The sequence below is a fragment of the Wolffia australiana genome, chromosome 9 (assembly GCF_029677425.1).
Source record: "Wolffia australiana isolate 7733 chromosome 9, ASM2967742v1".
Taxonomy (NCBI): domain Eukaryota; kingdom Viridiplantae; phylum Streptophyta; class Magnoliopsida; order Alismatales; family Araceae; genus Wolffia; species Wolffia australiana.
In genome coordinates, this window is record NC_135843.1 from 7,469,081 (window position 1) to 7,482,294 (window position 13,214).

Genomic DNA, 13,214 nt, shown 5'->3' on the forward strand with positions numbered 1-13,214 from the left:
AAATTGGGAAACGGACATGTCAATTTTTTCATTCTGGGACGAAAAAACCATCCCATCAGCGTCCCTGCAATGATGCCGTACGTCGGACGGGACGATCTTCGTTCTGTGCCGCCCAACATCAATGTCCGGATGTTCCGAAACTATAACATGAGACAGTATGGGACGAAAAAACCATCCCGCCCGTGTGTCTGCACTGTCGCCGCACATCGCACGGGACGATCTTAGTCCCGTCCTGTCCCTGGTCCACTTACTGGACGTTCCAGAACTGTAAGATGAGTCGGGACGGAATGAAAAAACCATCCCGTCTGTGTCCCTGCACAGATTGTCGGACGTCAGACGGGACGATCTTCATCCCGTCCCGTCCATCGTCCACGTCCTGGACGATGCGAAACTATTGAACTCATGAGATGAGACGGCGGTCATCCATCCCGTCCCGCGTCCTGTCCAGGACGATCGTGCACTATAGTTGAGATTAGACATGCACCAAACCATGCGAGCGGATCTCGCTCGTGCGGTTGGGCGCATGTGCGAAGCTATTGTGCGAATTTTCGCACAGGAATTTCGCACACTGCACCGCCCACCGCACATGGGTCGGTGCAGTGCGAAAATTCCACGTTGTGCGACTTCCCCCTCCGGCCGTCCCCGCCCCCCCCCCCCCCCCTGCCCCGCCGCGCCGCCCCCTCCTCCCCCCCGCCGCGCCGCGCCGCCCCCCTCCACCCCCTGCCCTGCCGCCCTCCTCCTTCCCCCCCTGCCCTGCCGCGCCGCCGTGGGCCGCCCTGGGCGTCATATTATTTTTAATTATTAATTATATTAATAATTAAACATAGAAATTATACCTCTTATATTAAGAATTAAATATAGTTATTTTATTTTCCAAATAGCATTTAAAATCTTTTTTTAAAATCCTTATAAATGAGCGAATTCAGTGCGATGTGCGGTGCGCTTTCCCGCACAAAAGCGCACCGTAATCTCTAGTTGAGATATGAGGTGAGGATGGATTAACTGGAGGCCTATATAAGGCGGTGAAGAGAATTTTCAGAGGCGAGATTTCATGGCGATGGCGCGAGTAGCTTCTCCTTCTTCTGCGACGTCGTGGAGTTCGTTCACGCTTCACTCCGTGCCGCGTCGGATCTCCCCGTTTCGATCGTCGGTGCAGTCCGTGGATCTCCGAAGAACGCCTATTCGGTTCTGGAAGGCGAATCGATCGTTCTCGAAGCTTATTTGCCTCAGCAAACCCGACGCAGCGGATTCCGCCGCTGCCGCCGTCAGTCCTTCTCCCTTTTCTGTTCTCTATTCGATCTGTGATGCGAATTCTGAAGTTATCTTGGTGGATTATGTCCGGACTTGTCGGAGTTGATATAATTAGTGCTTTTGGTGGTTCTGAAGTTGTTGGATTGACCTGAGGCATTTTGATCTTTACGATTACGCAAAATTCTGAAATTATCTGGCGTCGCAACCGGGAACGGCTTTCTCTGGTAGTTGTGAGGATGCAAATTTTATTAGTCGATAGGTTTGCGTGCGATTGAAAGCAATATTTCGAATCTGAGAGTAGCTATAGGCTTTCAGTCGATTCCGCCGCTGCCGCAGTCAGTTCCTTTTTCTGTTCTCTATTCGATCTGTGATGCGAATTCGGGAATTATCTCGGTGGATTATGTCCCTATCTGCCAGAGATGATAATTAGTGTTTATGGTATTTCTAGAGTTGTATGATTGACGCGAGGGATTTTCATCTTTGCTAAAGCGGTAAATTATAAATTCGTGATCATACTGCTAGATTCTCGCATCTCAACCGGGAAACGACTTTATCGGATTGTTGCTAGGATATAAAATCTATTAGTTTAAAGGTTCGCGTGTGATAGAATATAAGACTTCGAATCTGATAGTAATTATCATCGTCAGTCATTCTCCCTGTTCCTGTTCTCTATTCCATCTTTGATGCGAACTCTGAAAGCATCTCAGTGGATTATATCTTTAGTTATAAGATTCTGAATCTGATAGTGATTATAAACTTCAGTCGATTCCGCCGCTGCCTCAGTCAGTCCCTTTTTCTGTTCTCTATTCGAGCTGTGATGCGAAATAGGGCATTATCTTGGTGGATTATGTTCCTATCTTTCAGAGATGAAATGATTAGTGCTTCTGGTATTTCCATAGTTAGATTGACGGGGGCGACATGAATCCGTCCGATGAAGGATAAAAAATATATCAACTTTGATGAAATGATTATTGAATCATCGATCCGGTGTGATCACCGATTTTGGATGATAGATCTTTCCCACTTTTTCTTCAAATTTTTTTTATTGAATCGCCATTATATCGCTTTTTTTCTTGTATCTCAACTCGGAAACGGCTGTCTCAGATCAGTCGTGAGGTTAAAAAAATTAAAATTCTATATATTGCGTGAGATAGAACAGAGGACTCTGAAATTGAAAATATCCACACGTTTTCAGTCATCTCGACTTCTCTTCTGAATTGGATATACATGTTTCTCTATTCAGTGGTATCAAACTTTGATTGAAAGTTTCTTTGGAATCGGTTGTGTTAAATTTTGCTCTAATTTTATTTGGTAAATAATTAGTCACATAAAATTACACATGATAGTTTCAATCTCCAACAAATTTCTACTAACATTCGGCCTCTTGTTTTAAATGCCGATCTGTTGATGCCACAGAAAAATGAAGAAGTTTCTATTGATTCTGCAAGCGACACTGTTGCACCTGCGAATAAACCGCAACTCCCAGAACTTCCTAACAAGAACTTCAACAGAGTAGTTGCTTTAGTTTCTACCGTTGCTGCGTTTAGCCTTTTCTTCTCAAGCCGACTGGACTTTGGCGTTTCTCTCAAGGATCTTGCCGCCAATGCTGTCCCTTATGAAGTGGTCAGAACTATTTACCTCTCTGGATCAAAATATTTTCCCTTTTTTTAGAGCGGATAAACTGAATTACGTCTTGATTATTTAATGGCGTCAGAAGACATTTCATATGGATTAGTGATTTAATTTATCATCTTGAAATACAATTTTCTGGATTTCATGTTTTAGTAATTTCTGATTGTTTATTTTCTTGGCGTATTCTCACTGAAAATGATTTTTGGATTAATTATTCATTCCAGTGTCTGTGCGATGTTCCTATCACAATTTCCTGTTTTTGTCACATAAACGGCATTAAATTTCCAAATTTATCATAAGTTCCATCGTTTTTAGGGAGGATTGTCATCTTCTTTCCTTATGCTTTGTTGTTTCCCCGTGCAGGCCCTCTCAAATGGGAGGCCTACAGTCGTCGAATTTTATGCAGACTGGTGTGAAGTCTGCCGCGAACTGGCGCCTGTTGTCTACAACGTGGAGGAGCAATATAGGTAATTATCTATACCCATTTCACGTAACGACGGATAAGGCAATTAAAATCGGATTAATGAGTTAGTTATTGTGTCAAGAATACAAGTGGCTAATAATTATGATACATAAGTGGTGGATGTAAGAACTTTTCTGGAAGGTAATAACTTTTTTGCCCATGCAATCATCTCTGTAATAGTCGAAGAGAACGCAAGCGGATAGTATCATTCGATGTCAAATCTAGCTTATTCTTTTTTAATATCATTTATTCTAAATGACCAAGAATCAAATGTTAATTATACCTATCAACTGCAAGCGGCATCCCTCGATTGATGGACCAATCAAAAATGTGTTTGAAATTGTTGATTTAATGTAAAATAATTTGTAAATTTTTATTACGCTGCTGTCTTTTAAATTTGTGGACATTGTTTATTCATCTCATATCCTAGAGCAATAATAATAACAGGGGAAGGATAGATAGCCAAAAACTTTATTACCTCAGAACCATTGAAATAAGTTTATTTTCTTTGTTGGATTATGAGAAGTGAAACTTGAATGCTGACAATTTTAATCCATCAGAAAATTTGTCATTTTAGGGGGTGTGCCTCAGTTTTTCTCATTTCTAAATATTTCCTGTTCAGTAAAGGTTGAAGATCAAATAAGAACTCCCAAGTTTCATATAAAAATGCATGATTTACTTGAATAAATTCATCTCCAGTAATTCTTTTTGAACTTAAGGGGTGCTTATTTTCTCATGGCAGGGGGCAGGTGAACTTTGTGATGCTGAACGTGGACAACACCAAGTGGGAGCAGGAACTTGACGAGTTCGGCGTAGAGGGTATCCCCCACTTCGCCTTCCTCGACAAGGAAGGCAACGAAGAGGGCAATGTGGTTGGAAGGCTGCCCAAAAAGTACTTTCTGGAGAACGTGGCGGCACTCGCCAAGGGTGAGCCTTCGATCCCCCACACGCGTGCCGTGGGCGTCTTTTCCAACGCCCAAGCCCGCAAAGTCCATCAAGTCGTCGACCCTCGCAGCCACGGCTGAGGTATGCCTTGACTTTTCACATGTGAATATTATTTTTTTTTGAATTAAAAAATGAATTTTGATTGACATGTGAATATTATTGAGATGGGAAAAATGAATTTTGATCATTTTCCTCACTTCTCGAGCTGAGACAAATTAATGGCTTAGACCCTTATAATTGGGTGAAGAGAAATTATCAGAAACTTGATTTGGGAAACCCAATATGTTGATGAAGAAATCAAATTTATTCACTTTGGGTTTCCAGAATCAAAGTTTTTGATATAATCGAACAGGGCCTTTTGGAACCACCAGTGGTTCATTCATGACAATCATTCTCTAATGGTTTTAGAAACCCAACATGATGTTGACTAATAAACCAAACATAATCACATTGGGTTTCAAGTAGACATAGTCGTTCTGTTCTGTTTGTTTTAAACGAACAAAAAATTTGCACAAAAGAACTGCACAGGGCCTTGTTCTTTGTTCTGTTTTTTTTTTTCAAAAACGAACAAAATTCGCACATTCGCACAAATTCGCACATTCGCACTAAACTAGAACAAAATTCGCACAAAGCGAACAAAAGAACTGCACACAGGTCTGTGCAATGTTCTGTTCTAATTTGTTTTTGTTCTGTTCGGAAAATCGAACAGAACGAAAAATTCGCACAAATTTGCACAAAAAGAACAGAATGACAGTGTTTAGCTTCAAGAATCCAAGAATTTCATACAATCTCGAAGAGCTGTCTTTCGATTCAACATTGAAGGTTGTCAAAACTTGATTTGGGAAACCAGATTTGATAGTGGGTGGATCAACCATCATCAAATCAGACTTTCAGAATCAAGTTTTCCATAAAAACAGAGATACGTTCACGATCATTTTCTTAATGCTTTTCTGGGATGTGTTCTCGATCATAGGACTGTGCTAATCAGAGGTGAGTAATAAATCCATATAAATGAAGAAATGGAGTTAGTAATTTTCGGCGACAGGCCTCGAGGGGAAGAGGCGGAGGAGGAAGGTGGTCAGAGACCAGAGGCAGACGACGCCGAGTACCTGGAAAGAGACGAAGATGGCCATGAAGGCTCCCCTCTGTTCGAGGAATTCTCCCGAGGAAATTGTTCCTCTAATGGCGAACATCATCCGCTGAACAAAGTGCGCTCCTCGGCTCAGCTGGTACAGCCTATACACCTGCGGTATTCGACGAACCCAGCTCAGGGATTGGACGACGAAGAAGACTACCAATAATAAGACGATGACACCGAGTAACAGTTTCAGAAGAAGAAGAAGAAGAGTAAGAGTAAGATTGTCAGGAGCAGAACGATGATAATCACGATAGTTATCGTAGAACACGAATAGTCTCAGAAGAAGAGTAAGATGAAAAGGAATGGCAGAAGAATAAGACGAGTCCAAGGACTTTACCTCAAAGATGACGGGGACGAGTGGCCAGCAAGAAGACCGACGGCGCGAGAGGACAGACTCGAAGACAAACTGGGCGGCGCAGCCGGTGAGGAAGGGGGCGACGGCGATAGCGGCTGGAAGGCCGATGGCGGGCCAGGCGGCAAAGGCAGCGAGAAGAGGCACAAATATCTTCAGCCCCATGGTGGAGAACATGGAATAGAAGTAGCCTCTGAGACCAGTTATGAGGCTCCATCTCTTTGCGCTGAACTCGAGATACGGTCTCTGGACTCGATCCACCACTCGCAGGAAAACCGCCAGTCCCAGGTAGAAGCTCCCTTCCGAGACCACCGAAATCGCCGTCTCTGAACCGAAAACACGAGCCGCCCGATCCCGATCTCAGTCACACAACAAAAAAAATTCATGCTACGGAATTTAATCCATGTTACCCGCGAGGATTTCGTCGGTGATGAGCGCCTCGATGAAGCCGGAGACGAAGAACTGGGGAAGAACCAGAGAGGAGATCAAGGCCAGCGGCCCGGCGATCCAGAGGAACGAGCCCGCGCCCTCGTTGAATGGGGATGAAACCAGTTGTCTTTCCTCGAGCGCGCTGTAAGTCAATCCGCAGAAGGAAACGGATCCGGATTTGCCGTTGTAGGGCTCGAGCCTCATCATTCCTAGAGATCCTGAAGATCGAACGGGCATCGGGGATTGGTTGCTGCTTGAATCGGGCACGCGGGTTGCGCCATTTCCGTTATCTGCTTTGGCTTGAAAAGCTTTGATCCAAGAACATGAATTGGGATTAAGGAATTTAATTGGATGATTAGAATCGGATCGAGAAGCAAGATCAAAGAATCTCACATAGTCGTCTGGCGCCGCCTGATTTGACTCCCCCTCCAGCAATTGCCTGTACAGCTCTTCCACGTAGAAGAGTTCAAGAATTCACAATGAACAAACAATCGAGTAACAGATTTAAACTAGGATGAATCAGATAGGAAACTCAGAGTTTTGATTGAGCAGAATTTGGGAATGCACAATGAACAGAGTATCTTTAAACAAATCAAAATGAGGGTCGCTTGGTAAAAGAGAAATATAAATGACTGGAAATAATTTATGAATGTAAAATGAGCAGCAATCTGTTAAAAAACTCAAAATAAGGATCAGACGCAAAACACAGAATGCACAATGGGCAGAACATAATTAAACAAATGACAAATGAAGATCGGTTCTAAACGAGAAATACAGAAATGATTGAAAATAATGTAAGAATGTAAAGTGAACAGAAAACTGTAAAACAATTAAAAATAAGGTTCAGAAGGAAAAACAAACTTTTGATTGAGCAGAAATTGAGGATAAACAATGAGCAGAGTATCGTCAAACAAATCAAAATGAGGATCGGTTAGAAAACGAGAAACACAGAAATGATTGAAGATTATTTATGAGTGTAAAACGAACAGAAAGCTGTTAAACAAAACAAAACAAGGATCGGACGGAAGTGCAGATTTTTTTATTGAACATGATTTAAGAACAGACGACGGGCAGAGAAATCTCCCATGCACGAGCCATCAGATGAAAAATCGGAAAGCATTATACTAAAATCATCAGATGAAGAACCATCAAACACTAATTGACTCAACAGAGAGGGGACAATACTAAAACATTTAAAATTGAGAACCCATCAGAGAACTTCCATTACAAGAATCCGGAATGAAGAATCCGGTTGAAATTACAGATAAATAAATGATATAAACCCTCGGAGAATTCAAACACATTTCGAAATTAGGAATCTGGTGATTATTAGACGGAAAACACAGAAATTTGATTCAAAGAACGGGACAAAGAGCTAGAGAGGAGGAGCTTTACCCCACGCCGCAAGCAGAGATGAGGTGATCGTTCAAATCTTCGTCGGACGGATGAACTTGGAGAGGGAATTCGCGAGATACTAAGGTAGCAGGGCAGGTTGATCGTCTCCATATCGCCCTCTCTTCTTCCTGCTAAGCCTCGCCGTTTCAGCTCGCTAAACCCTAGAACTCCTTTCTATTGGGCCAATGTCTGCCCATTAAGACTTTACCTTTATTTTTGGCTCATTATTAGCTCATTTTCCAATTATTTTTGGCCCTTTATTAATATATTTCACCTTTTTTGGCGATAACTAGCAGCTTTTCAAATTCACTTTTGCCAATATTAGGAGATTTTCCACTTTTTCTGGCACATTGTTATCAGAGTTTCTAATAATTTGTGGCCCTTTCTAATAAGTAGGGATAGACATTTGGGACCAGTCAGACCGGACCGAACAGGGACCGGCGGTCCGCCATTTCCTGGAGGACCGGCCGGTCGGTCAGGATCCGGTCTGAAGGGCAGACCAGATCGGTACCGATTTATATTAAGTATTTTTTATTAGGTTTTTTCAGTCAACCCTACTCCCCAAGCATCGAGCTTTGCCTCTCATCCCACCCCACCCCATGCGCGCTCGTGGCTCTATCCCGATCATTGTGCTCCACAACCCCAACCCCATCTCGCGCACTCGCCCTCCCCATCGCTATCCCCCGTGTTCACCACCTCCCTGCACGGTTGCGTATCTTTCAAGTTCTAAGACTATACGACGCACAACAGCTGAAGAATTTACGCAGGAAAAGTCAAAGCTGAAACAGGTACTCAGGCCAATAGAAAAAGTGTCACTCACGACGGACACTTGGACAACCTCAAATCGTGTAGCTACACTTGGGATCAGTATACATTGGATTGATACAACATGGATACTTCATCAATGTTTAACGAGTTCTAAGTGTTTGCCAATTAATTGTTCTCATCAATGTGCTTACTTGGCGGAGGTAGCGCACAATGTGTTGAAGGATTATACTCTCGCAAACAAGATATGCCATCATTATTACTTATTGTGTAGTAATTACAGATTTGAAATGTTTTTCCTTTGTTTCCTAGGTGTTCGCTATCACAATTGACAATGCTAGTGATAATAAAACATGGCTAAAATTTTAGAAAGGTTCATGAAGGGCTCCGGCTCAGACTTCATCGACCAATATCATGCACCATGCATGGCACGTGTTCTAAATTTGGTGGCGCAAAGAGGCCTGAAGGAGCTAGGTATTTAAGGTTCATAAAATTTTCTAATGAAAATCGTTCTTTTCAAAAACATTTAGCACATAATTTGACTTCCATTACAAGGGAAACAAGCTCACTTTGTGAGGATACTGATGACCAAAATATCCTCCTCAATAATACTCAGCTTTCATTTAAAGGAATTCTATATAGATTTCGAAGACTTGCCATTGCAGCTGGAGCTTCACCACAGAGAGTTCACCACCATCGTACTTTATGCCATGATTTGGACATGGAAAATCAAAACTTGCTCATTGAAGATGTGCCCAACAAGTATAACTCTACATATGAAATGATTGAAGCAGCTTACGAGAAGAGAATTGTGTTAGACAATATGGCAAGTGATTATCTAAACACAAACAAATTTATCTATTCAATCATGGATGAAGAGTGGGATCTCTTGAAAAAGTTTTCTGATGAACTAGAAGGCTTTCATGATGCTACTAACATCCTTTCACAGTCACAAACCATTACAACATCTACTGTTTTGAGGGCGTATCAACTCCTGTTAGACCAATTAGACTCTATTATTCATGTGATGAATGATATGCATGCTTAACTCTCAGGGTCATCAAGCAAGGAACAAACAAGGTCGCTTAAAATTGCATACGGTGCAATGAAGGAAAAATCGATAGATTATCAACATCGCTTGAAGTTAAACGCTATGTTCCCCGTTGCGACAATGTTAGACTCACAAAAGAAGTGTTGAGGTTTTTGTGTTTTAATGTACACTAAATTACATTAATATCATGAATTTATAATTAAGAAACTAATTTATAATTAGAGCTTAAAAATGTTTTAAGATTATGTTTTTAAACTGGTTTAAAACTATAAAATAAACTAAAATAATCTTAAAGTACTTGGGAGAATGAAAAATATTTTTTAAACTTTCTGAAAATACTTTTAAAAGTATTAAAATATTATTTTAATACTTTAAAATATTTTAAAAGGTCATTTCATATTTAAGGTATGTTAAAATCATTTTCAGAGGCCTTAGAAATATTTTTAAATATTGAAAACTACTTTAAAAATATTAAAAATATTTTTCTGATTTTTTTAAAAATTAAAAGCCTTTTAAATGGTGCGAAATTGATTTTTAAATTTTGGTATTTTAGTCCCTTTAAAGGGGCCCAATAAGGCCTAAAGGCGGACCCGAAACCGGATCCGTTAAACCGGGTCGGGTCCGCTAAAGAGAGAAAAAAGAATAATTTTTTTGGCACTCTCTATCCTCAAACCTGCGACCTCCCCTTATGCAACGTGGCATCTCACCATTGGGCCACGTTTCTCTTTGAATACAATATAAAAAATATTGTATTTGACACGTGGCGCGCCGTAATTTTTCATTTGAAAAATTCCGGCGCGCGAAAGATTCGAACCCGGGATCTCAAAGTCGGCGAAACAAAAAATTAATTTTATCTATTTTACACGTGGGTTTTATTTATAGAAAGAATTTTTTTTATATAAATAATTAATTAAGTTAAACTTAATTAAAGAAGGAATTTAAAGGGTCAAAGGGCGGGTCCGAAAAGGTTTTTATTAAATGCCAAAATTCGAATTTTTTCGACTTTTGACATTCCCTCAATAATTTCATTAATGGGTAATTAACGTCATTAATGAAACCTTCCAAAAATCTTTGAAAATTCATAACAAATTAAATACAGCTCCGTTTGAGCTCGAATTTTTTTAAAATTCTCAGAAAATTACAACCTACCCCTCTGGCCCTATAAATACTCCTTCAGAGCAAGGGTTGAGGCATCCCTTTTTGAAAACCATCTCTCTTGTGCTACTCTTGAAGAAGAAAGTGCTCCTTCTTGTGAAGTTTCTCCCCTGCAATCAGTGTAGTTGTGCTTCTCCATTGATAAGGAAAGTTTTTCATTTTTCATCCATTTAGTGAATAGAGTGATAGTTTCCTTCACATTCTTGTTATTAGTGGTGAATTTGTGTGATTTCTTGAAAGAGTGTGAAGGATTGATCTTGAATCCTTGAAAGAAGTTTTTAGTGGGATTGAATTTGTGATCTGAGTAGACATTTTGGAAAGCAAAAGGCTGACAGATTGATCTTGATATCATATCTTGAATTTTAGTGTTGATTATCCGTCATACATCATTGAGAGCGGTGATTGACCTTTGATCAATCACGGGGAGCGGCATAGCTTCTGTTTCACTAATCTGAGCAGGTGACGAAGATTGAGAAGGCAGGGAGGTGACATTGGTGGCACCAAGGACGTGACGGTGACGAGGGAAGAGGACGTACGAGGAAGAGTTCGTGACGGTCTACCTGAAGGCGGTTCGGGGTTGAAGCTCGTGCACCAAAGAACGTGACGTGCCATCGGAAGACTCCTCTGCAGAAGCAACTCTGTAAGTTGGGTTAGGGTACCTTACAAGGGAGGATCCTTAGTAAGGTCATCCTGAGTCCTAATTTGGACTCGAAGGGGGGCCTTGGATTGACTCGATCACTAAGCGGATCGAGGAACCAAGTAAATCTAAGTGTTTGAGAGAAAGAAGGTGAGAGTCAAATCAAGGAATCTTAAAAGCTAATTAGGCAAACAATAAGTAGATAAGCTAATTCACCCCTCCCTCTTAGCTTCCAACAAGAAGCTTGAGTTTATTCCCGATGATGAAATTTTTTTCATCATCCACATTACTGTAAAATTTCTCAATATAGTGTCCAACTCTTTAACTTCAACCAACCAACAAACTATTGAAGAACAACCATCTATACTTGCAAAAGTGCTCAAAATTAATGGTTGCATTGATGGAACCTGACAAAATAACTACAAGTCCAAGTCGAAGATCTACTAGAGATGAATTAGATAAATACTTGAAAGAGCCTTGCATTGGACTTCGTGATGACCCACTCAAATGGTGGTATGAATTTGGGTTTGCAAAATATCCATGACTTGCTGTTGTTGCAAAGGAGTTCCCCCCTCTTTGTGCTTCGAGTGTGCCATCAGAGGGTCCCTTTTCAGCAGGAAGAGGGATTGTCACTTTCAAAAGAGGACAGCTATCTGAAGAATCTATGTCCATATTGATGAATTTAAAATATTGGGTTTATAAAGCTGACGAGTAGAACAAAGAGGAAAAGGGTGGAGTGGAGGAAATTTTAGAGGATGACGATGAAGACTAAAAGTTTTTGTGATCAATTTATGTTATTACTATTATTCAAAATTTAGATTGTCTTTTCCAATTGTGTGTTGTTTAATCATGATGTATGTCTATGCTTCTTCTAAGTTGTAGCAGCAACCTGGTGGCAAAGCAATGTTATGTTGGAGGTTGTGTGGCGATTGAACTGAAGAGATCTAGGAAGCAACATCTAAATGGTGTTTTCCACTTTCCAAGATGGACATTATAAATTTCCTTGTAATGACATATTCTTTTAGGAAAAGTTCTTGCCAATTTTTCATCTCTGGCTTTGATTTTGACTTTGACTAGTCAACATGACTGGAATGGGACCGGACCGGGACTGAAGAAGACCATACCAGAACCGGACTGAACTTCAGGTAATGTTAGGTCCATGCCAAAAGACCAGACCAGACCAGGATCTCAAACCCTAGTTATAAGTATAATTTCCATTTTTTTTGACCCATCATTAGAATATTTACAACAATGTACGACCCACTATTTAGAGATTTTCCCATTATTTTTGGTTCAATATTAGCATATTTTAGAATTTTATTTGACCCCTTATTTGGAGATTTTCCCATTATTTTGGTCCATTATAAGCAGAAATTTCCAACTATTTTTGGCCCATTATTAGTAGTTTTTACAATTATACAATAACCATTATTTGCAGATTTTACCAGTATTTTTTGTCCCAATATTAGCAGATTTTTTCAATTATTGGTGACCCATTATGAGCATATTTTTTCAATTTATTTTTGCCATTATAAACATATTTTTCAATTCTTTCTATTCCATGATTACCAGGTTTTCCCATTATGTCTGGCCCATTGTTGGCAGATTTCCCAAGTATTTTTGGCCTATTATAAACAGATTTTTAAATTATTGTCCGCCAGTATAACCAGATTTTTTCAATGAACTTTGGCCAATTATAAGCATATTTTTCCAATTGTTTCTGGCTCATGAATAGCAGATTTTCCAACTATTTCTGGCCCATGGTTAACATATTTCCCAAACATTTTCAGTCTATTATTAGCAGACTTTCCAGTCGTTTCAAGCCCACTTTTGTCGGATTTTCCAATCAGTTTGGCCCATTAATAGTAAAATTTCAAATATTTCTAACTTAAAAATTCTCTGTAAGCGATCTGTCCCCCAGAAAAATCGATCAATAAACAAAAATAAATCTTAACTGTGATTTGAAGGTTTAACAAAGAACGTCAGTTTTAACATAATCAA

The 13,214-nt window shown here is 40.2% G+C and overlaps 2 protein-coding genes across 5 annotated transcripts; one reads left to right on the forward strand and one right to left on the reverse strand.

The window, feature by feature from the left end:
- Positions 1-1,030: 1,030 nt before the first annotated feature.
- Positions 1,031-5,499, forward strand: HCF164 (Thioredoxin superfamily protein). Of its 2 annotated transcripts, none has more exons than XM_078580632.1 (5): positions 1,031-1,264; positions 2,668-2,874; positions 3,247-3,350; positions 4,089-4,372; positions 5,265-5,499. In XM_078580632.1, the coding sequence occupies exons 1-4, from the start codon at positions 1,052-1,054 to the stop codon at positions 4,369-4,371; spliced, it is 807 nt and encodes a 268-aa protein (XP_078436758.1). In that variant the 5' UTR covers positions 1,031-1,051; the 3' UTR covers position 4,372; positions 5,265-5,499. The 2 variants fall into 2 exon arrangements, with proteins under 2 accessions (XP_078436758.1, XP_078436757.1); XM_078580631.1 differs by having other exon boundaries at positions 5,337-5,499.
- LOC144707498 (tRNA-processing ribonuclease BN) lies at positions 5,283-7,781 on the reverse strand. 3 transcript variants are annotated; one of them, XM_078580628.1, is made up of 5 exons: positions 7,606-7,781; positions 6,604-6,649; positions 6,192-6,518; positions 5,767-6,107; positions 5,283-5,535 (listed from the first exon to the last, which is right to left on the reverse strand). In XM_078580628.1, the coding sequence occupies exons 1-5, from the start codon at positions 7,714-7,716 to the stop codon at positions 5,317-5,319; spliced, it is 1,044 nt and encodes a 347-aa protein (XP_078436754.1). In that variant the 5' UTR covers positions 7,717-7,781; the 3' UTR covers positions 5,283-5,316. The 3 variants fall into 3 exon arrangements, with proteins under 3 accessions (XP_078436754.1, XP_078436753.1, XP_078436756.1); XM_078580627.1 differs by having other exon boundaries at positions 6,192-6,531; positions 6,602-6,649; XM_078580630.1 differs by having other exon boundaries at positions 6,604-6,659; positions 7,606-7,754.
- Positions 7,782-13,214: the final 5,433 nt, after the last annotated feature.

What these genes read in the sequence shown, in the direction of transcription:
- LOC144707498 (XM_078580627.1), bottom strand. Translation starts at nt 7,716, where the DNA reads ATGGAGACGATCAACCTGCCCTGCTACCTTAGTATCTCGCGAATTCCC. An exon ending in ATCTCTGCTTGCGGCGTGGG is followed by an intron (nt 6,650 to 7,605) that starts GTAAAGCTCCTC and finishes AGAGCTGTACAG; the next exon opens with GCAATTGCTGGAGGGGGAGT. An exon ending in TCGTCCCCGTCATCTTTGAG is followed by an intron (nt 5,536 to 5,766) that starts GTAAAGTCCTTG and finishes CGAATACCGCAG; the next exon opens with GTGTATAGGCTGTACCAGCT.
- HCF164 (XM_078580632.1), top strand. Translation starts at nt 1,052, where the DNA reads ATGGCGATGGCGCGAGTAGCTTCTCCTTCTTCTGCGACGTCGTGGAGT. An exon ending in ATGCTGTCCCTTATGAAGTG is followed by an intron (nt 2,875 to 3,246) that starts GTCAGAACTATT and finishes TTCCCCGTGCAG; the next exon opens with GCCCTCTCAAATGGGAGGCC. An exon ending in AACGTGGAGGAGCAATATAG is followed by an intron (nt 3,351 to 4,088) that starts GTAATTATCTAT and finishes TTCTCATGGCAG; the next exon opens with GGGGCAGGTGAACTTTGTGA.